At 44.4% G+C, this 26,311-nt stretch overlaps 1 protein-coding gene across 1 annotated transcript; it reads right to left on the reverse strand.

Annotated features, from left to right (window-relative positions):
• Positions 1-662: 662 nt before the first annotated feature.
• ALOX5 (arachidonate 5-lipoxygenase) lies at positions 663-25,393 on the reverse strand. Its single transcript, XM_057375154.1, has 14 exons — positions 25,105-25,393; positions 21,658-21,856; positions 19,860-19,941; positions 18,204-18,326; positions 14,494-14,600; positions 11,794-11,966; positions 11,374-11,520; positions 11,081-11,284; positions 10,761-10,847; positions 10,258-10,436; positions 7,500-7,621; positions 5,175-5,275; positions 3,311-3,481; positions 663-2,138 (listed from the first exon to the last, which is right to left on the reverse strand). The coding sequence occupies exons 1-14, from the start codon at positions 25,252-25,254 to the stop codon at positions 1,959-1,961; spliced, it is 2,025 nt and encodes a 674-aa protein (XP_057231137.1). The 5' UTR covers positions 25,255-25,393; the 3' UTR covers positions 663-1,958.
• Between the last annotated feature and the right edge of the window lie 918 nt (positions 25,394-26,311).

Below are 26,311 nucleotides of genomic sequence, written 5' to 3' on the forward strand. Positions count from 1 at the left end.
CACCCAGACTCCCTGGAAAAGTAAGCACTTTATTATTTGCAAGTATCTGCTTCCTTTGGGTACTTTTAAACTCTTTACCTCTTTCCACAACCTCTCCTGCAGTTGAATCAGATGCTGATCCCAGTTTTCAAAGCTGCACATTCCACTCCCCAAACTTCCCATCAACTGTACTTGTATCCCGCGTCCACAGGCTACAGCAGAGGGCACAGATGCAAGACAACATCCATCAGTCTCTTCCCATATTTTGTTTTCTAAACAGACACTTGAATATGCAAATCATTATCACAGGGAAGCTGAAGTAAGAGCACATTCCTTGTACACAGGCAAAATACAAAAGTTAGAGTTGGCAYGCTGGATATATTGCATCAACTTGTTGCCTTTGGCATTTAAGTTGTACTTTTCTGTTTTCAAGGGGATGAGCTCACAGGTGGTTGTGTCTGATTCCTTGGTCCTATTCCATGTTGTTTTACAATGTTTGACTCTGCTCCTGCACTCATCACTTCTCATGGGCTTCAGTAAGAAGAAGATGMACAAATTGTAAATGTGCTACCTCAAGAGCAGGAAATGGTCTTACCTTCCATGCTTTTCTCAAAGCCTTTGGCTGGGGGGAAAAACAGGAATCACTCTGTTGTAAATGGTCTAAAATGAGTTTCCACACCTGTTTCATGTGAAAGTATGTATATTTTAGCACTCTTTTCCAAATCACACGTGAAAGATAGAAATAACTACTTCATTTCTCTACACAGCACGTCGTGTTTATTCCTACAAGGTTTTTGAGACATACAGCAGTAGATGCTGAATTATGAAATAAAAGCTAGATGTTCAGGGTTTTTTTATTAGCACAAGAAACTTCTTTATCTATTGAGAAAACACTCTGCAGGCTGGTGGATTTTGTACACTGAACAAATTCTCAGAAAAAATAAACCTAAATTCTAATCAACAAAACCACAACTCTTCAGTTTCACAAACCTCAAGTTTGCTTTTCTCAGGGACTTTCTCAACTTTAACCAATGCCAAAGTGCTTGAACCTGAACATCCCTAAGTGAAACAGACAAAACTCGGTGGTTTGTAGCTAAGTTGGAACACAGCCAGTTATCCTTAACTGGCAAATTCTAAGGGTTCCTCTTAGAAGCTGTCAATGAAGCCTTCTCCACAAATTTTTCCATTATACAAAGTAGCCTCTTCATTCCCCACAAAACAGATGAAACTGTCCACGAACCCCATCAGCCTCAGCAAAAAACATAAATTCTGTTTTAAGTCTGTACTTATTCCCATTCTCTTAAGTTTGTCCCTATATGTGACATCAAGCTCTGCTGGCAGAGGCCAAAACAAACCTTCCTAGTTTGATGCAGAAAATATGTAGGCTTATGYAGGTACAAAATTTTCATCTCCTGTGAGAACTCATTTCACACAAACTGGGTAAGAAAGTGATAAAACCCCATCAGATATGTTAAGAAATGTCCTGCTTCTACCTTGATCCTGATGACACTATTCACAGTGGTAATGACATTAATCMGATTCAAAGCAATACATAAACTTTAAAGATTATCTTTTCCTATGCCAACAGTGGCACCTATTAAAAACAGGAAGGATTTTAAAACRTGACTTGCTTATTGCTCATGATACTATTTCCATTCAGTGAGTAAGTGAATCTGTGATTACATTGTTTTGACAAGGAGAAGGAAAGATAACAGAAACATGTATATTGAAGTCTAAGATTAGTTTAAAAATCCTGGAAAAATAAATTTGTGACAAATTTGACCTAGAGGGCTGTCAGTTAGACTTTGTTTGCAAAATCAGTCATGACCAAATTTATTCTGAAGGTTCAAAGAGACTTGGGCCAGCTCTGAAGGAGAGGGTTGGTTTCTTATCCGTTTCTGAAAAGCCAGTTGAAGAAGCATGTGTAACAGAAAGACATGATTGGCTTTACAGGCCTCCAAACTCTGCTGGCCACGTGCTCAAACAGCAACGCTGTTGGGGATGCGGTCTGGGGACAGGTAGTAGTAAGGAAGCTTTTTGTTCTTGTTGCGCTCGCTGATGCTGCTGACAATCTCATCCAAATTCTTGCGGAATTTTGCCATTGCCTCTTTCACTGGCTTCTCCACGAAGTGTTCATCTGGGTACATGCCTAGAAAYAGCTAATTGAAAAACACCAAGAAATTGCTTTGAGAAAGCAAAGGCAATTCTGTTTCAACTTTATGTGAACACCACCAGAGCCTCACCTCACAAATTCTACTCTTAAAAKAGTATTATCAATATTTAAGCTAGCCTGCACCTTCCCTCTATTGTTGGCTGCTTCTTTCCATCCCTGCATCTTTCTGTAGGGATGGTTCAGGTGTCTATAGGGCACCTCCTTGAGGGAGCTTATCCACTGAAAACCAAGCACTTTTATTCTGGCCAGGTCAGTCAGATCAGCTGCTTATGCCAGATCTCTGCATGACCACACAAACATTTGGGCTGCTAGAGAAAAGGATAGCACAAGAGGGGAATTCACAGCCAGARATTTAAAAGGAAGATGACTACTTCAATCAGTGACAGTGGAAGATTCTGTTGACTTAAAACTGTCCTTCAGAGTTCAGTATGACAGTTGCTTTAGTCAGCTTGGACTCTAAGGGTGCTCTGAAAAGTGCACTGCCAATATGCACACTGGTATTGCTTTGGGAAGTTTGGGAACTAATTCCCATAGTACAAGCTTCTCTGCTAGCATTGCTTATAGGGAAACTGAATTTAAAGCACCCTCTCTCCATCATCTTCTATTTAAGGATTTCAAAGCACTTTCTCTAGAGAGAGCCCATGGGTAAAGCCACCAAGTACCTACAACCTCATTTCACATGAGAGAAATCACTACAGACCATGCCTGCAAAGCTTTTTGTAGGCTGGTTTTGCTTTCGCTCCTCACTGCCAGGCACAAGCCATGGCTGTAGAGCAAATGGCAAATATRTTCCATGTTTCCAAAGGAACAGGACGTGGGGACACAGAGCTGCCATAGCTTCTTCCCCAGCCCTGGGGGAAGGAATGGAGAAAACCCAGGGCCCTCTGCCTGCCACACCAGCATCCTTATTCAGCAATGCCATGTTCAGGCTTAGGAACTTTGATAATGGCTGAGGCAGCCTCTGAGTAAAAATACAACCTCTTACTCAGAGCTGCCTTGCATCTGGCAGAACACGAGCAAACCCACAGCACTGACACATCTCCACAGAGAGGTGAAAACAGCCAAGGCAAGCACAGGGCAGCACCACAGCCCCATGAGCCTGTGCCATGGCCTCGTGGTCTCACATCTCCCGCACCCAGAGCAGGGAGCTTGACTCACTTCTTTGTCCTGGAATTGGCTCAAGGCCCAGACAGCTCCAAGGTGCCAACAAGAACGYCCCCTGTCTGGCAGAGTCTCCACAATTTGCTCGATGGTGACTGTCCCCTTGGCTGTTGGAGGAGGGCAGCGCATTGTTGGTGGGGCGTTGGGGATCCAGGAACACCAGTCATACTGCACAAGAGAACAAGAGAGACACTGAAACTGGGGCTGGTGTCCAGGAACACAGCAAAGAATACAGGGGCTTGCCAACAGGGAGATTGCTTCTGTGATATGAGCCTATCAGAAAGAGAAGATATTAAGGACAAGGGGATGCTCTAGAGAAGGACTGGAGGTGGCAAGGAAGTCCCTATTGCTTTGCTCAGGAACTCACAAGAGAGAGAGAGATGGGTAATCTAAATGGGAACATTCATTCTGCTAACCACAGGTATGTGCCACACAGCCCAAATTCACCAGACTGGCTAAGGCCTTAAATATTTTATTAAACAAAAAGTCTCTTCTGATAATCTGAGGCCATCCCCTTTACTCCAGATTCTCTTTTCTGCAAAAWTTCCTCCAAGAACATTGCCCACAGTGCATGGCTGTGTGGTCAGATCCTAAGAGAGATAAARCATGCTGGTTCATGGGGAAATATGGAATATGGCATGCAGATATGGCCATGGTGAGCAGCAGACTGGAACCTCGTAATCCCTTCTGGCCGCTTCAGCGCAGTGAGATGCGGATGTCTCGTTTTGACTCAGATATGATGTGAGTTTTGCCGCCATCTGAGATGCTGCATTTAGTGAAACTCTTTCTTTCCCAAGCACTTTTTCATCACCTTCACATGCACCCCTGCTCTGCCTGAGGAGAAGTGCCATGCTCCTGCTGTTCCAGCTGCCTGCCACGCTCACCCTGTGCTCAGTGTGTTCTCTCCAGTGTCCAGCCACCCCCTCCTTCCCTCAGCCCACTCTGCCCTTTTGTCCCATGGCTGAAGACCCTTTTACTGGTGGGCTGCATATCCTCTGAAAGCCAAATTAAGAGTTGGTTTCTTAGTGATACTTGAACAGACAGGATTTTCTTAGGGGGGCACTGGGAGTGTCTCAATCAGCTGCAAAGACAGGTCAGAAGGGAATGGTTGCAGAGGTCCCTGGTCATGGACATGTCACAGCAATGGTGTGGGTTCACAGACACCTGGTTCCAGACCTTCTCCAGGCTCCTGAGCTGCAGGGGTGGACAGGAGGGTCAGCATGGAAAGTGATGTAGGGAATTTGGGAGTAACCATCATGAGAAAGATGGTCTCTCTGCTTATCTCTGAGATCATAKCTYAGAGACCATCTATGCCTGAAGCTAGAATYATGCAAAATAAAAAAAAAGGCTCATAAACCATAGAATATCTCAAGTTGGAAGGGRCCTATAAGGRTCATCTAGTCCAGCCCCCTGCTCCYTGCAGAACTACCTAAAACTAAATCATCAGACTWAGAGCATCATCCAAATGCTCCTTGAACTCTGACAGGCTTGGAACTGTGACCACTTCCCAGGGGAKCCTGTTCCAGTGACTGAAAAAGCTCTGTCACTGACAAAGTGATTYGCTTCTGCCTGATAAGTCTGCTTTCCAAAATGCCTTGATGTTGAAAGAAACAGCATTTGAAAGGCAGGTTGTTACTATAGTTCCAGGGCAGATATATGTCAGTCAAGGCAGGCAGAGATAGCACAGGTTATCAGTATCTGACACATCAAACATCCCAGAGGAAGCTCCAAGATGCCAGTTATTTTGACCAGAAATAGGAATGTAWTTCTGTACATCTACTAAAAAATACTCCTCAGACCTTGCCCTGGTGGATGTACCTCCCTGCCCAAAAAAAGGAACAGTCTTMCCACGAATTCCTACCTGACCAAAATTCACAGCTGCATGTTGAGCCGATGTGGTGAATATTATCACTGTGAGATATTCTGCTAGTGTCTCTCGGGTCCTGATCATCTTAGGGAACCCTAAATGAGGGAGAAGAAAAGTTTAACCCAGCAATGAAGTAACCCTGCTGCCCACCAGTAATCAAAAGACATGGGTTAGAGGGCTGTGCAGCAGCCACTGAAGAGCAGGGCATTCTCTGAATCCTGCTGTGTGGTCTAACAGGAGCTCCTCAGCCTCTCTGTGCCTTGGCTGTGCAGCTGTAAAAACAGCTTTGCCTCACACAAGTTTGTGAGGCATCACCACTGTTTGCAAAGTGGTGCTCCATAAGGGAAACACAAAGTAAAATTATGCTTTAAAAAACAGTGTCCCTGCCCTACCTAYCCTGCAGCAAGGAACTCCCACATTCCACAGGGCAGGGCCTCAGATGCTCCATTTGCCTTCAGTCTGCAGAGCAAGCAGGGAAGGTTCATGCCAAGGAGGAAGCGACCACGTGCTTKTGTTTATAAAGGTTTGAGGTTCAGCAATCAAGGGCATTGCGAGAAAGAGTGCAGGGAGAGCTTATTTGCTGAAATGGGAAGTGAGGAAATGAGAACTTCTGAAAGAGAAACAACAGAATGAGGAACAGAAATAGTTGCATTAAGCTGTCTTTGAAGGAGAATAATCAAACCGATTATATAAAGAAAAAATTGAATAGTCACGGACTAGGGAAATATTTTGCAACCAAAGCAACTCCAGGCCTGTGTCTCTCCTCTCCTCACTATATCACAGCCCTGTGCTGCACTCCCTGTCCCAGCCCAGCGTGACCACAGCTCCCAGCACCCTACAGAGCTGTCAGCACGCTGCAGCAAGAGCTGCTCCTGCCTGGGCTGCCTGTGCCACCCTTCCTACCTCCACCACCATCTGATGCAGATGTGAGCTCAGCCTGAGAGAGGAAAGAGGCACATGGTGCCTCTGGCCATCCACCAAGCCCAGACAGGAGAGGATGCACCATCCCCTCCTGTGTCCTGCTATTCTAAGGACACTGTGCTCATCTGTAAAAGAGTTTGGCATTCTCCCAGCCACAGCAGCCATGCAGGGAAGAAACAGAGACTGGAGGGGCAGTCCGAGGTGCCATTGCCTCCCTCATTTAGCCTCCCCCCATTCTTTACAGACCCAGCCAAGTCTCCCTGCTCCATGACACAGCCCTTTGGAGGGGCAGCAGTGCAGACAGAGACGCTGCAAGCCTGATGTGTTTCCTGTCTGTAGTGGCAGTTCTCCCACCAGTGGTGCTTGCAGCACCCCAGCCCAGCTGGGATCTGGGAAAGGCTCAGCACTTGAGGTATTGAGAAGTTCAAGCATGAAGTTCCTACCAGGAGGAAAACTTCTAAGTTTTGCTAAGGGATAAGTAGACAAACAAAAGTGAGCCTTTGCTTGTCCAGGCAGATAGAGCCCTGAAGTCTGTTATMCACAGCAAACACCAGGAATGACTGGAAACATCCCAGTTTTGCCTGGACATCTGGCACTGAAATGTGTGCATACAACACCAGAGCCTTCTGCCCTGGGTCACTGGACAGCAGGGGTTGCCAGATGTAAATCAGCCCAGACAGCAGGAACAATCCCCAGACACTTCTATAAGTTCCTGAAAATCTGCTTGGGAAAAAAAAGAAAAAAAAAAAAAAGTGAGTAGAAGAGAAAAGCAACATGTTTAGAGAAAGAGGGGGAGCATTAACTCAGGTGGGCAAATTGAACCATGCTACCAGTGAGAGCTCCCATTGGAAAGTGACAGTTTGCAAGAAGATAGGCAATGAGAAGAGACAGAGGAAAGGAAAATATTTCTTGGAAATTAATTAGAGTATCTTTTCCTGAAGAGAGCAGAACAGCTCAGTGATGACACAGATGCTGAACAAATGTGAAATGCAGCAATATTCTTCTGGGGTGGTTCTTACATATTCTTATTTAGTGCAAGGTTTGGAGGAGAGGATTCAAGGGGGTCTCACTGCTCCTTGATTTCTGTCCATCTGCCTGGTGACTCCAACACACACGGACACCCCCGAATGCTAAAATCATGAGCAGACAAAATCAAAGGACTTGTCCCCAGTGCAGAGAGGTGACTCGAGCTGCCCAAGTTGATTATGAGAGWCTGTGTCAAAGGAAGGAGTTTTCTCCTGAGGGATGGCCTGGTCCAGGGTCACACACATAAACCTGAGCATCTTCAGGCCAGGAGCAGAGAGGGCACAAAGGGATAGAAACCTGTGCTGTGCGCTCAGCACTGTGGTCAGCAGGGACTGGACAATCTGCAGAGCTGGCTGGGCCGTCACACCTTACCTGAGGCTTTCACACCCCTCATCCCATAGACATAAATGTCTTTGACAAAGGCCTGRAGCTCCACATCCTCACACACCACCTCGTCGCTCTCGTAGTAGATGTGAATCACATCCTCCGCAAAACTGCAGGCAGGAACAAACAAAACAAAATGAAAAGGGGAAAGCAAGTCTGCCATTCCAGATGATCTTCTGGCATTGCAGATGCTGCATGGGAAAAGAGAGGAGGGCAAGAGAAGGTCTCAACATGCTCCTATCTCCTTCCTACAAGCAGTGGGAATGAACAGAGACAACTTTGAATCATTTGGGACTGCAGCATCTCCCCTCAACAAAAAGATCYGGGACCACACTGCAACACCTGAACAATCCTGTGCACTCTATTCTCTTATTTGAGGGTTGGCTCCTCCACACACCTCTGTCATCACATCTGCATCCTTTCCTCACTCCATRCAGCCTCCCTCTTGCATATCCACGTGGCTCCCACTCTGTTTGGGCAGCAGGGTACCCAAACTGTGATTCCAGTTCCGATCCACGTRTGTGGGACACTCCAAAGGTGCTCTGGAATGCCATTCCAATAGCTGACCTCTCCCAATGGACATACTTCTCGTGAAACATTAAAGTGGCCCAGGAAACTTCTGGGTCTAGAGCTATTTCTTATGCCACTGTTTACAGCATCTTCCTGTTCAGTTCCTCTTCTCAAGAGCCCTCTTTCTATGAAAGCTTCCCAGGCTAGCTCACCTCTGAAAGAATGGCTCTTAAAACACTAAGATACAAGAAGTAGTTTTGAAAGCAGTGAGAAGAGGTAATTGTGGTTTTCTGAAGATTTCCATGACTAAATGGCTGGTTCATGGAGCTGTGCTGGGATATTCTGTTAACTCTGCAGGTACCTATAATCGCTTGCTAAACATTTTGACAACAACCCATAGGGTGAAACACTTGATAGTAAAAGCTGACTGATGGGATTAAGAATTGTTATTCCATAGAGATTTATCCCTTAACAAAATATAAATTTATAAATTTTATAAATTTATTGCTATTTGGAGATTTTTACAGATCTATTTATTTGGTTCTTATTAGCCAGTCAGGAGTTCTCATTGAGGCAGACAAACCACTGCATAAASACCAAAAGTTCAAGTTAGCTTCCAGAGGAAGTTAAAAGAAAACAAAAATTCTGCAACACGCAGAGGGAAAGCTGCTCTGCACAAGCTCTGTCTCCAAGCATTTGGCACAGGTGCCAGGTGATATGGGAAGGGCATCATTTTCTTACAAAATGGCAGTATTTTAGATGCTCTTCCATACAAATATGARTTGGTAGATGCAGTGTGGGTGAGACCCTTTGGGCTGAAGTATCTTTGGGCTGAGGTATCTATCTACAGTTAGATCAGAAATAGGAAGCTGTGTACTAGGGGAGTTTACAAATTTGCCATGTGACACTCACTGTTTCTATAGGAACAACCTTATCAGCTTCCTTATGTCTAGGCCATCTCCCACACGTGAAGTTCTGCTGGGGATAGAAATTATTTCATCAAAAGAGYGAAGACTGATATCCCTGCAGAGTGCAGGAGATTCCTGGGGAGCAGACGCACGCAGGACCAGGGGTCTGTGGGTCAGGATCTCATACAGGTACTGCCCACACCTTTTGTAAACCAAATGATTCACAGCTCTCAGCCCAGCTGGAGTCAGTGCAGCATCACCCTGCAGTGAGATTAACACCCACAAAGAGTCAAACTAGACTGAGCTGACTGAGTGCTACCTGGCATGGGAAAGGCTTATCTCAATCCACAAAGAAAACCTGGGAAAGGGAAGGAGGACTCGCAAAACAGGCTACATGAAGAAAACAGCCTCAGCAAAGTTACAACTTCCTTTTCTGTCAAATGAGCGCTATCAATGGCAGGAAATATTGCAAGGTAAGCCCTTGTCAAAACACAGGGAAAACACAGGAGACAAAGATGTATCCAGAACTTTCAACATTATGCTTGCACCATAAAACTCCTACTTTGTGTACACAAAAGATCTGATTTTTAATGAACATGCTTTTCAAAAGTCATGGGATCAGAAACAGCTGCACATTTGGTAAGCAACTTGCGCTATGCAAAAATGTGTTATTTGTTAAATTAAATGCCACTGCAGAATAAATCATTCTGAGGCAGTGCTTCAGATCTGAAAAGGAGTCATGCCTGTGTGGTCGAGCAGCCTTGCAGTGCCTCTCCTTACCCATAACTGCTGCCCTTCCTGAATAAACTCAGACTTCACAATTATAAGGCATTTTAAGAAAGGTATTAACTGATTAGAACAAAGCCTAATTTATTGACTTTCGAAAGAGAACTCTCATGGAAGGCAAGCTTACATTTTCATTCCACAAGAACCTTGATGAGCTCATGTGGCTGGCTCAGAGAAATGAGTCCTTTCTTGGCTTGTGCATAGCTAAAAAATGATAACTGAATTCTTTTTGCAGGCCAAATTCCGACTCACTAAATTTCTCTGAAATCCTGTAGAAGAGTACATACTTGTAAAGAGTCCTCTGAAATACAGAATACAAGAAAACAACACTGAAAAAAAGCAGGAATTAACAGTCTTTCAAGAGCGTGTGCTTGACTAAATATTTTCCTCAGATGAAGTATATTGGATGGAAAAGACACTGTATGACTAAACAGCCCAGACATTGATTGCAAGATGTGATGAAGAGCAAAGTGAGCAGGAAAAAAATGAGGTCTGTGTGTCTGTAACTTTTTTAGCCAATATCTAGAACTATGGTCTTTTACCTCTTTATAGCCTCCCAGACTTTAATGCCATCATCCCGGTAGTAGTAGTAGGGGATATCCTCTTTGCTGTCCATCCCTTTAGCTTTGATCTCCTCAGGGAAGCAGAGGGAACCATAAGTCAGATCCTTCATTGCTTTCTGCACCATTTGTACATGTCCTCCTCCACCCGTAGCATTTGCCTGCAGGAAGAACAGCAAGATGGCAACAGTTGGAGGTTATGTTCCCTTTGTGCCAAGACTGGTTTTACAGGAGATTTGCAGGAGGTGGGATACAGAATGCTGGTGAATCTGTTTTTCAAGGAGAAAACAACRAGGTGCCAGTTCTGTGTGCCAGTTTTCTGGGGTGATATTACTTACATTTGTCCTTTAMTAGAATGRTCAGGAAACAAGGCAATATGTGCTKATTAAAGGGTATGTACATGTGGAACCACAAAGAACAACAAAGARCCATGAATAACCATGAACTGACAAGAACAGYGAAGTTTCACAAATYGATTTACCTACCTTGTCAAAGAGGCCACATTCACAGATCAGCTGTTCTCGGGCTTTGGTGTTGATGGCTATTGTGAACCGCATATGTGGCACCAAGAGCTGTGAAATGGGACAAGCAATGAAAAGAGGCAAATTCTCACACTGAATTCAATAGCAGTCACATGTGAAGTTTGAAGTCTTGGAAGTCATGGCGGCTTAGCTGAATCTTATCTTGTAGAGCAGCCAGCTGAACTATTTCAGCTGAACTATCACCAGAACTTCCTTTTGGTTTGTCCAGCCGAYGTGACAACCACCCCAGCCCACACACCTCCTCCCTTGGTGCAAGAACTAACCTTGAAGAGGGGATGCACGGCAGGCAGCTGCCGGAACATAGCAATGCTGAACACCTCTGACACCAAGTGTGTCCGTAAGAGGTGGGTCACTGTCTGGTGGATGTGGAAATCRGATGAGCGGACCCAGATTTTAGCCAGCAGCCAGTCATATGTGGCATCTGAAGGAAGGAAGATGGGATTGTCTGGTCCAGGCTTTTGACCAAGCTGAAAGATGTAAAAAGAACATGAAACCCCAAGTCCTTCATGTTTAAAATGAGACAACCAACAGTGCGACCCTCTGGCAGAAAGCCTACCTGGATTGCAATGGGTACAATTTTTTTCTGCAGATTCTTATACAGCAGACAGATGGGTGCAGCCAAGTACTGCACTGTGCACGGGTCTGTTTTATTGGCATCCACACCATCAAGCAGCTCATAGTCCACAATGAAAATATTTCCTTGCTGTGGAAGGAAAAACAGAAGAGAGAGAAGGATGATGTGTTTTAATGATGTGCAAGCAGCAACGCTTGGATTAAAGGAATTGGAAGTCTCAGCCAGAGACTGACTTAAGCTCAGTGTTTACAAACAACCCCTGGCCCACCCTTGCTCATGGTGGCTCAGGGATGATGCCATTGAGGCAGCAAGCACTATTCCACAAACCRCAATCTCCTGTCTCATGGAGATTGAAGGACATGAGAGGGAGCATGTGCAGCCCAACCTGACCCAGAGCTGTACCTTCACTTCCTCATCCAGGGTCAGGTTCCTCTCCAGACTGCATTCCACCATATCCATGGTCACAGGCAGCTTCTTGGGTATCTCTGTGCATCTTCTGATCAGCACAGGATTGCATCCATTCAGGAACTGGTAGCCAAACATRAAATCTTCCTTCCAGTGTTGCATCACATATTCTAAAGGAAAAACAAGCCTGCAGCATCAATATCCCATTGCATTGCAGGATTCCCCCTTTGCCCCTCACCTTTTTGTCATACTCCACTGCARTTTTGAATACAGGAAGCAGCAAGGAAAGGACTCAAAAGGTGACAGAATTGTTAGAAAAATCACTGAAGTTAAATGGCAAATTTAATCCTTGCTTCTCAAATTGGGAAGAATTAAATGGATGATACTTTGTTTCTCCAAGTACAGAAGCAAAGAGGAATAAAATATTCCACTTCTATGAAGAACACTCCCTTCATCTGCAAACCACTTTTTCAGGTCTGCCATGGTATTTTTAAACCCCACTCTTCAAATTCAAGCGCAGAGGACATGCAATACAGAGGGATAAGCTCAAAAACAGATGGCACATGCAGGAGAAGGGAAATACACAGCAAGGTGTGTAGGCAAAGAACAGCAGTGGCTGGAGCACTTCTCTTAGCCAGAGCTGGGTGAGRGACATTTGGAGAAGGACTTTGACTCAGTAAAAGTCCTTATTCATTGTTTTGCTTGACTTGTTTTTCCTCTTTTTTCAATTGCTAATACAAACTCAGATTAACATCTCAATGAAACTCAATTTTTGGATACTCGATCTCTTCACCATTACACATGTAGTACTACTGGATATTTTCCATAGTTCCAATGTCCTGTTTTGTAATGTCATGGAGTCACTTCAATTAATGTGAAATGTCTTCATGGGAAAAATGAAGGTAGTAAAGTTTTCCATTACTATCTGTTTTTTAAACAAGGCAGAACTTTTTCAGAAAACAATTGATTTTGCTAAAAAGGATGGAAGGATTAAAAATACAGGCCTCAAAGGAATGCAGTGATCATTTTTTAAAAGTCTGAAAACCCACAATAAAAAGCTTTCTCATAAAGTGGAAAGAAGTTCATATGAAATGATATTTACATTATCTCTGTCAATTGCTTAATGAGYCTGCAATTGTATCTGAAGTCTGCATCAGAAAAAAATACCTCAGCACCTCGGACAGAAACCACATGACTGAAAAATGCTGTGAACCRCCTTATCCATTATCTCTGTTTCTGCCAAAAAAGCAAATTGTTATTTGCACTGACCTGAGACCAATGCTAAATGTTTAAATACCACAGAATTAAAGCACTTCTCATGAGTATGGAAATGCTATCAATTAAATTAATTGTAGATCATATCTAATACTTATGTAAAAGTACTTTAGGAAGTAATCTTATAAAATGTAACAAATTGCTGTAATTACTTTTTAATACCTCTGCCACGTTGTGTGCTTGGGTTTATACCCAAGAATRCATAATTGCTCCTTTTTCGTGAACTGATCCTTAGGCAGCCTGAAGAAGAGTTAAACTTAAAGAAGGAAGGAAAACCATTTTCCTTTGCAGAGTCTAAACAGCCTATTCTCACACGTTTGAGGAGTCACATACCAAACAATTTAAACTAGCTGTGCACCTATTATACACAATAATACAGTAAAATAAAGTTAACTATGGGTGTTAGCTCACAAATTGAAAGCTCCCCAGCCCAGCTCCGTAGAAATTGCACCATGAATTTCAAAACCCTTGACTGTCTGCAATTCTTTTTGCTGGGTTTTTAAGTAACTTCCAAGATTTTTGTTGAAAAGCGTTAAASAAAAGCAGCATTTTGTCTTTTATATGTCAATACTACAGGAATGAATTTTTTAACAGTATGAAAGATACTGTAGAAACTGAACATCCCTGAAAGCAAAAGTGAAATTCATGCTCTTAGACTGGGATTTTTGTCTTCTAGTAAGAGGATGTGAGTATGAAATGGCAAGCACAGGAAGATATTTAATGCAATATGTGTAAATAATTCTGACACATTTTTGACAAGTGACATTTTGGACAATTGCCACAAGCTTTTCCATGTCTCGCTCACACYAATTTCCAGCAAGAAGCACAGTTCCTTGGATTGCAGTGTGAGGACCAGGTGAAGTTACAGTTTCCAGGTCATTCCCAGCTCTTTGTAACCCATCCCCAGATCTGTTGGACTAACAGCATAGGCTTTCATAGCTGAAGTGAGTTCTGTCAAAATAACCCCTGTAGGAGAAAATTTACTCCTGAAAACACTGGAGCAGACCCATGTCCCTGACACAAATGGCCCTCAAGGAGCAGMTGAGAGAAGCCACAGGTCTGTGACAAAAACAGATCTTATGACAACTGAACCAAGGCACGGGAACCCTCCCCGTGTCCCTACAGGGCTGAGAAGCCAGGACTTTCAGCAGCAATGCAACTGAGAGCACAGCTGGGATATCAGGGGACAGCCTTCCATCTGGTCTGGGTCACAGGCAAGGGGCTCACCCTCACACTTGCCTTTGACAGAGAACATTACCAGACTTCCCTTTTGGAGATTTTCTGTGTATTTAGATGGTTGAAGTGGGACAGCCAAAGGAGAGAAGAAGAGAAGGTCAGCCACTTCCATCCTAATCAGACATGTCCAGGACAACTGATTATTCATTCCATGATGCAAACATGAGTAAATGCTGATAAACTCACCAGAGATTGTATTGCTGATTCTGACAAAGATCTTCTCAAAATCTGCAAAATCACTCCAGGAGGACTGGAACATGTGCATGAAACGGTTGACATAAAGATTCTCCATCCTAAAAATAAACCAAAACAGAACATAGGTGAAAAAATAATCTCCAGCTTTCTCAGTACCATTCCTTTTATTTTCCACACTTTTATATGACTAAACACAACAAATTTTTGGTAATGGAATGTGGGATTAGTCACCCTACAGAATTAAATTTGCAGGTTGTACCTTTGCACACAAGGTTGAAAGGCACATCAAGGGCCCAGCTCCTGCTATTGCATTTGCAGTTCTGGGCTGTTCTCAGCAGCCCATGGCAGCAGTGCTTTAGGACCTATAAAAACTGTCAGAAAAACCAGTGCTTCACACACTGTCAGTGACTAGCATCAGTTGAGAGTGCTGAGAGCACTGCTAAAACCAATCCAGACAGGGCATGATGACACAAAGAGACTGAGAGAGGTGCATGAAGTCAGAACAAAACCAGCCCAGGATCAGTCAACCTCTATTCCTAAAAAAAAAGAACAGCTACTGTAAGCATCTACATGACCAAGGCCAGACTGGTCACAATAAAGTGTGAGGCCTGAGTTTCTGAGAGCTTTCTATTTACTTGAGCTGCCAGATAAACTTGATGCTCACATCTAACCTCAGAAACCAAGTCTCTTGGTGGCAGACATCACATGAACACAGCAGGCTGGGAGCCAGAAATGCCTGACTTCATCTGCTAATTCAGCAAAGTGTTTTCCCTACAGCACAAACAACTTCCCTTCATATGAGATGACGAGTTCTAAATTATTACAAAAATGCAAAACTGTTGTATTAGATAGAAATCATTTAYCTTGACTAGAAAGCAAATAATGAATTTGGAAAAGAAAGCTGGCTTCTCACTAACACTTCAAGTGCACAAATATAATCACACACAGMACAAAAAGATGTGCAGCACAGATGACAAACTAACAAAAAGTCACAGTGTTACAGGAAATCCTTGCAAAAAGAATTTGAGGAGAMTCCTAGAAGGATGGATTTATAATCAGCAAACTTATAAAAAAGACTGGATTAGAACGGGCTGGAGAGGCCCAAAAGCCTGGAGAAACAGGCAGTGGTGATCTGGAAGGAGGGTCCAGAGCAGCATGGCCATAAGGCAGAGGAGCTGCTTCTGCTCTGAGCCCAGGTGGGGTCACACAGAATGGGCTGCAGCTGCTGCACGGGTGTCTGGAGGAATCTTGGGAACCAAAACTCACACAACTGTCCAGGCTACAACAGGAAATGACCTCTCCAGAGGTCACTTCACACCTGACAGAGACACAGAATCATTGTAAAGGATCAAAGCAAGGGCAACTGCTGGGCAGAACTTTGTGGATAGGGACCAGGTACCTGAATCACAGATGCCCTTCAGGAGGCAGCATGACCATCACTGGGAGGTTAAATTATTTTAAAAAACATAATTCCATAGCTTGAGAAAAGTTACTTAAGACTGATTCATTGAGAGTTTCCACCAAAATCCTGTAGTGCTTCTGCCYTCCTTCAGAACTGCTCTAAGATTAGAAATCATTTGACATGCAGGCTGATATGTCCTGCTCCTCTCCTGCCCGAGATGCTCTCCCTGCCTGAGGCTACTCATCAAACCAAGCAGCAGGCACAGCACCTGGGATCTGTCACAAACCCAGGCACACACCCGTTCTCAGATGTTTCAAAGATTACTTCCAAAAAGAGGAAGTTCTTATTATTTCCTGTATTKGGAAAAAACTTCCAAAGCTCTTAGGAAGTAAAAATCTATTTTCCCCAAGGAATCAAGCACTTCTTGGAAGTCTCTKGCACATACTAGAAACCAAGGCAAGGAAAGAAGTCAGAGTTGCTTGTAGAGCTTATCTGGCCAAGTGCAACACTGGTTCAAAATAGCTCCACAAGCTACATTTCTGGCACAGAACCCAGGTTGAGAGTTTCCATTTGCTAGATAGCACAGGTCACATCAGCACCAGACATCTTGCGGTTATCTCCACCTACACACAACTAATCCTGTAAATTTAGAGTTATCCACTGTCMATGGCATCTAAAGATCCAACCTTGCAACAGCATAAATAATATCTGAGACATATCTCCCTCTTTCTAAGTTCATTTTTGCATGTCCCAAGAAAAAGGGCGTTCCCCTCGCCTGTTCCACTACTTCCTGTGTCACATATAACTCWCACAGTTCTCACATATTTCCGTAAATGAGCTCCTTGACCACTGCTRCACTTTGCAACTCTACATCTGCTTTTAGATTTCCAGACACACCTCCCTGTCTTCCTCCCTGCTGCACTCAAACTGAATGCAGACCCCATGCCTTTCCCCATGTTTCTCCACTCCATTCCTGCAAACAGTTGTCCCAAACTCCCAAAGTATATCAGGGTAGCTAAGGGCTATCAAACTCATCACCAAAGATTTTCACTGTTTACTCAGCCAAAAGCATAGGTCTAGATTTTTCAGCCAAATGTGCCAGACAAGAAGCATTGCTATTCCTTGGAAAAACCTCTTTTGTGTCATAGCAGTTATCTAGAATGCTGGCTCTGTAATACAGTTTCAGGTTCCTATTTCACAGGGAGGGCCCCTGACAGTCCATGACAAAGATAGATGTCCCTGCACTCTGCTGAATCGCTTCCAAGTTTCACTTGGCTGTGACTCAGGACCTCTGACAACCCCTCACATCCTGGCAGGATGGGACTGCCAGAAGGGGAATGCAGCCTCCAAACTGCTTATGGCTCCTAACAGCAAATCTCTCATCTCTGGCATTCAGATGCTGCTGCTCCTGCATTGCTCAGCTCCTCTGTATGAGCTGGGGAACAGCTGTTTTGCACTGGCTAACACCGTGCTGATCTACCTCTGTGTTGGTAGTGAAATCCAGCTGCATAAATGAATAAATAAAATACCCAGAATGCTCTGACATGTAAGGAGCAGTCTTGTCTCATGTCAGACCATTCCAGCACCTGACAGTATGGTGGCCCATCTAAGCCAGTGTGATACGACCTGGGCATTTGCGACAGCACAGGAGGAGCCTCACAGGTCAGAGGGGACCCATCTGCCTCACTGACCCTGTGCCATTCCAGAGCTCTCCAGGATTGGTTATTCAGGCTCATCCAATGTTTTTCTCAATGACATGGCACGTGCAGGTGGGTGAACAGTGACTTGGCTGCCCCAAGCAGATTACACTCAGATGTGGATGACTGATGAGCTGCTCAGAACAGCTTTTCTCCAGCAGGATGTCAAGGGTGCATTGATAACCATCTTCTTTGTGTATGTGACCAAAAGGTTTAATTATTGCCAACAGTTAGAGGAGGAAAGTATCTCCAGGGGGCAATGCTGAGAACCAAGTCAAAATCTCAAGGTCTCAGGTGCCTGCAGTCCTTGTGCTGATGMTTTTCACCAGTGTCTCCTCCATCTGTCTGCAGCCAAAACCATGGCTAACAARAATGCAGAGGCTCAGTCAGTTACCAGTGTGAAAACCTTAAATAGTGATAACTAAAAAGTAAAATAGAGTAAAAATCCACACAATTCCTACTTTCCTTCTTTGACTGGCTGCTGATCCAGCTTGGAGGAAATAATCCAATTTTGAGATTCAACAAAACCTAAAAGGTGATCAGATCCTTACCCTGCTCCAAAAGATATTCTGCAAAACTCCTGAAGTCCCACAAACACTTACGCTTTTGTGTAGTTCAGGATGAAGTCAATTCCCTTCTCGTTGTCAAACTGGATGTCACGAGGCAGTGCACTGTGAGAATGGGCATCAATGCTCAGGGGGAAGCCTGGATGCCACTCCTTCCAGCTGAGAAAATAGAGATGTTTGATTAACCATATCACCTTWTCAGCTGTGTCTTTCCTTTACCTGCACTGCTTCGGGGACTCGCTGCTATAAAGAAAATTGGTGGCAGATGCACTTGGGCCAAAATAAGTGACTTACACCACATCAGTGCCTACCAGTMCCCTACAGAACCCTGAGGTACAGCGAAAGGCATCCACTTGGCCCCCTACCTTCACAAAGATTCACATGATTTACTATCTGTGATATTTCTAAACACTTGTCACGTTTGGTTGAAACTGGCATAGCTTCAAATGTGTCATGGGGGAGGGGACAGAGAGAGAGAGACAGCTGCCCAATGCATGCTCATTCCTGGGACAACAGTTTTGCAGAACTGAGATACAGCAGCCAAAATGACTTGGGCATATATTTAGATTCCTTCAAAAGGCACTCTCCAGGAGTCTTGATTCAACTGTTCAACACCCTAACGGTCATGGCACATATTCTCTGCTGCATTTTTATTTCAAAAGAAAGTGAACTGTGAAGAATATTGTTTCAATGGTATTTCCAAATTGCCTGCCACACACAGACTGCATTGTGTATTATCAGATATGTATYTGAATTTTAAGCAGCTATTTCCCTGAAATTACAAATGGTTTTGTCTTCCTTCTTGCATATGTAAATAAAAYTTTGTGTCACACCTCTTTTTAATCCATATTTTCCTCTGCTCTATTTCCTGTAATTTGTAAAGGACAGCATTTCTTGTTCACATGAAATAAACARCACATACACTAAGTCTCCATCCATCAATTCTGAATGGACCCCCTGACCTGACCCTTACTCTCACAATATGGAAACACAAGTGCAAGAAACTTTCATTATTTTGAAAAAGCACATCTCTAGCAAAAGGCAGTGCCTAATGCCTTCTGGAGGTATCCTCTTAGAAAAGAGAGCTTTTGGTAGTTGTGACACTGACTAGGAAAAATGCCTATGGCAGTATAACATATATATGTATAATATGTATGTGTGTGTGTATATATGTATGTGAAATATGTAAGTATAATACAGATATATGAGATTTATATATATCACAACTGTGCTGGCACATTCCAGTCCCCTCAAACAGGGCCAGATTTTTCACTGCACCCTGGTGCAGGAAACAACTAAAGCTATCCTGGTGCAGCAGCCAAAAAGCTCCAGCAAAAGCTGACATGATCAGATCATGTTCCAAAACTGAAACTGTAATACTGCCTGTAACAGGCAAATGAAATTTGAAATTAAATAYGCCTTCAAAGGCCCACACAGAGGCTGTATCACCCAATTCTCACTTCACTTTTCCMGGTAGGCTTATCTGAGGTTCATGTATCTCATAACGCCACTTGCACCAGGATGATCTTTACATCAGTGAATTCCATCTAAGTAAATATCACATATGGCCAACATGGTAACTTGTGCTTTCTCTTATCCAAGAGCTGGGTAATTTGAGCCATGTGCTAATGTGAGTATGCTCTGCCAAACTCTGACCTGATGAGAACAGACCCACAGCAGTGGCAAACTCACCGGTACATTTTCTGACGGGACTCGAGCTCTTTGCGTCTGTGCTGCTTGAGAATCTGAGTCTTGTCATCTCGGGGGAGCTTTGCTGTTCACAGGGAAGAGAGACAGGGTTGTGAGGTTCCTCTGCCTGTCACTGCCCGGGTGTTGAGAAGGACAGCAAAGCTTTCAAACCTTCAAACTTCTGATCTACACCTTTGCAGTTTCTGTGGAAAATGCTTACGTGATTGAATTTGGTACTTTTGGGTAGGTCCTTAGAAAATCTTTGGAAGAARATAAGCTCCTAACTTGGTGTTTCCAAGGGGCAAATAGGTCAAGCTAGGAACATCTGTCTCAACTGTATATAAAATCTGGATTTCTAATGTAGACACTCGCTGTATGTATCTGGTGTTACATGGTCTGAAGAGAGCCACTGTAATTAATTTTACAATTCTGTACCTAGGGGAATTTCTATCAATAAGAGAAAYCACTACATTATTCCAACTCATCTTCTCTGCTAAGACACATGTCCAGAAAACATCTCTGAGCCTCTCTCCTTGAGCAATGCTCTGTTAGCTTGGGGCGATAATCACATCTTCCAGTCATGAGAACAGAAAGAAAAAATAATGAGGTTTCAGTTCCAGACTTTTTGCACTTCTGACCATGAATTCAATATAATGTTAAGTAACACAAAGACTTCCTCAGTGATCAGAGAGGACAGCGTATGAGACTCACTTTACATACGCAAATGTGAAGGTAGATAAAATCAGCAGGAGTTTCATGAGAAAAACTGTTTGGGGCTGGGGTTGGAAATATCAGGGGGAATGGAGCTGATAACATGTATGACTAATGGTTTCCAGGTGGTTGTGCCCAAATTATCACCAGAGTTTCACTTGTTCTTATCTTCACCTCACCATGTTCTGAAAGCCACACAAAGCTGCCTTCCATGGAAATGTTAYAGCTGTTATAAATCAAATTATGAAAATGGGAAAGACCAAAAATAAAGTGACACGTTGTCATTATAGGGCAAAAGACTTCAAACACAAAATGCCCCGGCCTGGAGTAGCCAAAAATTTAAGGGGAATATAAACATTCCTTTCCTACCACCTCACACTCATTTCAGCTGTTTCCAGGCACTCATGCTGCAGAGCAACACAGTAGCCAACCTGTCCCAGGTAGCAGAGAGGGGAACAAGCAAAAACCAGTGACAAATGTCACAGCAAGTAGCTGTCAGAGACACTTAAAATGTTTTTTTTAGTTGGTCGCCATTACTTGCAACACTACTATCCATCATCCTGCCTTGTCCTGACTTGACAGCATGCAAAGGGAATGAATGAAAAGTAAGCTGCAGTTTCAGTTTGCACCTGCTGAGCAGCCTGCTTTGGGATTTTACTTCACTCTCATGAAAACAAGACAATTTACAGGCATTTAATCATGGGCYACTTAGGAGCTTAGCATGAAATAAGCAGGGAACGTTAATCCTAATTAGAGCAAAAGGGCTTCCAGCAACGGGGATGTGGAATAGTAAAATTTTGGCATTAGGACCAGCCTTCAAATTCAAGACCAGTGTAACAAGCCAGCATTAGGACTCTTCCTTGTATGTGCTTCCCAAAATATCCAACCCAAGTGCCAGWGCCTAGCCCAACAAGCTGCTCAGAMAGTATTCCCAGTTCAGCAGGGAAAGGATCCGCTCTCTAGGATGCMGCAGGGAACTGGCAGTGAGCCTTCAGATGAGAGAAAATTGGGAGGTACATGGAGAAATGGGAAGGAAAGATGGAAGAATTCCAGGTGTTCTGCAGGAAATCTGGTTTCTTATGGCTCTCACCTCTTCCATCTCGAAGSACAATCTCCTTTTCATCCGTAATCCAGCGGTAACATGGGAACTCCAAATAGTCACCCACCGGTGTTTTAACAGTGATGTACTTGAGGTACCAGTCATCCTGGTACCAGTATTTCCGTTTCTCAATTTTTATCAGCTGAATTTCTCCAAGGTCTTCTTCCACAGTCACATCATAGGAGTCAACCTGCAGAGCAGAATCAGCCAGTGATCCACTGCACGTGCAGGAAGCACCACCAGCACTACAAGGCATACCTGGTCTTACCTGATATGGCTTTCCAGCTTCTTGTGGGTGAAAAAAGGAAGTTCTATTATTGAACTGCAGYGCAACAGAAAGACGCAAAATACACCAGAAATGGAGAAACATTTTTGTATGCAACCTAAAAATGGTATCACTCCTTGAAATGTTTGCAAGTCTGAGAAAAACATGGAGGCCATGAAACCRTTCACTGCTCTCCTAGCAATAGCTGAAGGAGGTGCTGTTGGAGCACATCTACTCATGCAACTGTACTGGAAAGATGATTATAAGATTAAAACATTGGACTAGGAATTTAAAGACCTTGGTGTGTTAGTTATGTGTGCTTCAGACTAAGGACAGTATCCAGATCACCTAAATGCCCTTTGTCTTTTGCTTCCTGGTCTTCTTCAGTTCTCCCTTTTTAAAATAAGGACAATGGTACATTTTATGTTTGTATAGCTAAGATTTGGACAATTATATATTTTAYGTTTGCAAGTCTCAGAGGTACAAAGAAATTTCAGTACAATGTCACACCTAGATATATGTACMTGTGAGATTTAAGTTAAAGAGCACTAGGAATCAGACTCAAAGAGGTGATGGAAATGTCACGCTGACAGCCAGCCTTTAGAAGAAACTCATTCTTCTGGTAATAATCTACTTGCCAATATTACAAGAGCCCTAAAGTAGTTACTCTTGATGCAATTCAAAAAGGACATGCAATGAACTATAATATTCCTGGAGGCTTTTAATCCTTTTCTGACCATCACTGTTCCAATTCTGATGGCAGTTCTGAAGGGAAGGGCTCTCTCCTGGTACCTCACACAGCTTCTGTTGCCTCCAAGCCAGCAATGGCTCACCTCAGATAACAATTTTGCTAATGCATTCAAAGTGTGTCAGATTATAGAAAATGTACAAGGTCCAGGTAAGAACTGACACTTGGCTGCTCAAGGTTTCTATCAATTTTATTGCAGGAGGTCCCTTGGTAAACACCAGGGGGGCTGCACAATGAGCCAGAGATGTTGGGAGCTTTTATACAGTTTGAGTTGAGAGTGAGAGAACAGAATTAATAAAGACTGTTGGACTGTCTAAACTTCTGTACCATCCTGTTCAAACAATTTAATCTCATACAAAACTTGTGTTTTTCCTGTTTGAGGAGAGATTCCTGCTGACTACTCTTACATTCCAAAATGTATGGGACTCCTATAAGCACAAAGCTCTAAATGGAAAGAACTATATTTCCTTTCTGGAAATACATGTGAGTGCATTTATTTCAACAAAAGCAAAAAGCAGATGAAAGGGGAACAGGAAGGAAAGAGAGAACTGGGGGACACCATAAAACTTTGAAATCACACAACACCAGAAGAATTTACTCGAAAGACACTACACAAAGAAAAGAAACTATGACTGTCAACATTGCCTGTGTCCAGTGYTTGAAGTGAGTCAGAAAAACTAGAACTGAGCTACCATTGTGCAAATCCCTTCAGGCTTTTCCACATACTTTTTCCCCAGTCAACATTTGCCATGCAAATCTCCTACTCAGACCTGGCCCATGTCCTCCTCTATCACATCTAGTAATAKACACAATTTGCCATAATGCAAATGAAGACATTCTGAGGATAGTGGAACTACAGATCCAGGCACAACATCTAGGAAAAATAACCTGGAAATTAGACAAACCCTTACAAAATAGTACTGCAAAATTCTGGTCATTCACTAGAAAGTGACATTTGTTTTGAAAACACAATAACAATTGAATTGCTTTGCAGAAAAAAGTATAGATATAATATTGAAAGAAACACTAAAGTCAGAACTGTGACAACAATTGCTACATTTTGCAGACCAACCAAACTCAAAGCCTTCTGGCCTGCTTCAGTTTTAGTTTTTTGGTTCTGTGTATTGGTATTTTTCTTTTTTCTTCCCTTTCCTTTTTTTCCTTGCACAACATATTATTAAGACTCACAGTGTTTTGGGCACAGTGTATCCTAGACAGGTGCCTGCAGAAACCTGCTTCATTCCCCAAGAAAACATCCACAAACCCAAAAATTAGTACATTGTACTGCAAGTGTCCAATGAGGCAGACACTTTATGGAACACAGAGTTATTCTCGTTGCCCACAATAAATACATGCTGAAAAACTGACTGTATTTGTTGCTAGTAAAGTCCACAAAACCCTGTTTGTTTCTCCCTCACCTGGTGGATGCACCTSTGCTCCTGCTGGACCCGGTCCCACAGCAGCTCACCAGTTGCTGCTGGGCAGATACTGAATGCTCCCATCGTGGCATTTGCTCCCTGTGACAGGATCTAGTTAGATGCTCAGAGAGTTCTAGGCTGTCCACCAGAGCCACCTGAAACCCCCTTTTGCAGCCTAGGTGATAGGTCTGACTTCCAAACTCATGAACACTTCTTGAAAACTTTCAAAGTTGCTTATGTCTCACTAGACCTTCTAGAAATTATGAATTTGGCTCCCAAGTAAAATACACATTTTGGAAACGAGGGGTAAAAAAGGTCTATTATTTCAAGAGTGGGCAATAAGCAAATAAATAAATGTTGTTCTAAACCAGTGTTCAGCGTATAAGTGACTATATTTGGATGGTCCAAATACCGTGATAGGACCACAGAGAGGACAGAGCACAGCAGAAATCCAGGGTAGGAAGAAAAGCACAGCTGATAGCCACAACTTCATTCTCACACTTAATGCGTTCACACTGGTTTTCAGCTGTTGTTGAAGTTGCCCTGCACATTCCTTTTGTCAGGCATTGTAATTCCCTCTGGGTGCTCTTATTTCTTTAATTCCTTGGAAATAATAAGGCTCTGACTATTAGTAAATACTGACCCTAAATATCAACACGAAACACATTTTTCTTTTACTATTTATAAAGAAAGTATGGGGAGATCTGAAAAGCCACTGTAAGCCAGAACCATCAGACCACAGTCAGGAGTAAGCCCTAAGACAGGGATGCAGCCGACGGGCGGCCGGGAAGGGCAGTGGGTACCTCAGTCCCAGTGTCCCGCTCCGGAGCACCAGCACACGGATACGAGTTTAAAAAAAGCCCWGCCCAGYCCAGCCCAGCCCCTCGGAGTGCCGGACAGGGAGCGGGCGAGTGCCGCTGATGCTGCACCATCCCGAGCATCGCGGTTCGGCCGGGGCGCGGCGGCGGGGAAAGGMGCGGGTGSTGCGGGCGCTGCCCGGGACTCACCGCGCCGCGCTCGAAGTCGTTGTAGAAGGGCTTGTCCAGGAGGTGCCTCTCGCTGCAGCGAGCCGTGCCCAGCAGGGTCAGGTACACGTAGTCGTCGGTGCCCGCGAACCACTGGGTGCCCGTGGCCACCGTGACRGTGTAGGACGGCATGGTCCCCCCGGCGCGGCTCGGCTCGGCTCGGCTCTGCACGGCCCCTCCGGCGCTGCTGAACTTCGCTCCTGCCTTCGCCCGGAGCCTGCCCAGCGCTGCCGCCGCCTCTGTCACCGCACGGGATGGCTTAGTGCTGCCCGCCCCTTCCCCAGCCCGGCACGGCCCGGCCCGGCGCTGCCCGCCCCTTCCCCAGCCCGGCACACCTACCCCATCCCGCCTCTGCCGCCCGGCTGCAGCGCTGAGCTGTGCCTCCGCCCCGGCACAGCTGTCCTGTCCCGGCACAGCTGCCCCGCACCCTGAATTCCAGCCCTGCCCCGTGCCCCTGTCCTGGCACAGCTTCCCTGCACCCTCAATTCCAGCCCTGCTCTATGCCCCTGTCCCGGCACAGCTGCCCCGCACCCTGAATTCCAGCCCTGCCCCGTGCCCCTGTCCCGGCACAGCTGCCCCGCACCCTCAATTCCAGCCCTGCCCCGTGCCCCTGTCCTGGCACAGCTTCCCTGCACCCTGAATTCCAGTCCTGCCCCGTGCCCCTGTCCTGGCACAGCTGCCCCTCACCCTCAATTCCAGCCCTGCCCCGTGCCCCTGTCCTGGCACAGTTTCCCCTCACCCTGCACTCAGCCCTCTCAGTGCACCTTCCCTCCTGCCGTGCCTGCTTCACACAGCCCTCCACACTCTGCTTTCCTCTTGAGAACCTTCCACAGCTCYACAACTCAACACAGCACCCAGAGCTCGCTGCACCTGCTCCGCACAGCATTCCTRATCCTGCCAGGCACAGCTCACCGTGGCACAGTCCCGTGTGCCTCACCATCTCTACATTTACAGTTTATCTCAAACAGCTGTGCTCTMTAACCTCACCTCCACTACAGTGATCCAACACTCTACATTGATCTACCTCCACAAAGCATAAAGCACATATCGCACTCTCTTCATCAGCTAAAGTTACTCAGTTAAAGATAGAGTTATCACAGCATCATAGAATTGTTCCGGTTGGAAAAAAAAAAAMCACCTTTACAATGATCAAGTCCATTCAAATTCACCATTAAAGCATGTCCTTAAG

The sequence above is a fragment of the Malurus melanocephalus genome, unplaced genomic scaffold, assembly GCF_030028575.1.
Source record: "Malurus melanocephalus ecotype Western Australia unplaced genomic scaffold, MMel_1.1 scaffold_240, whole genome shotgun sequence".
Taxonomy (NCBI): Eukaryota; Metazoa; Chordata; class Aves; order Passeriformes; family Maluridae; genus Malurus; species Malurus melanocephalus.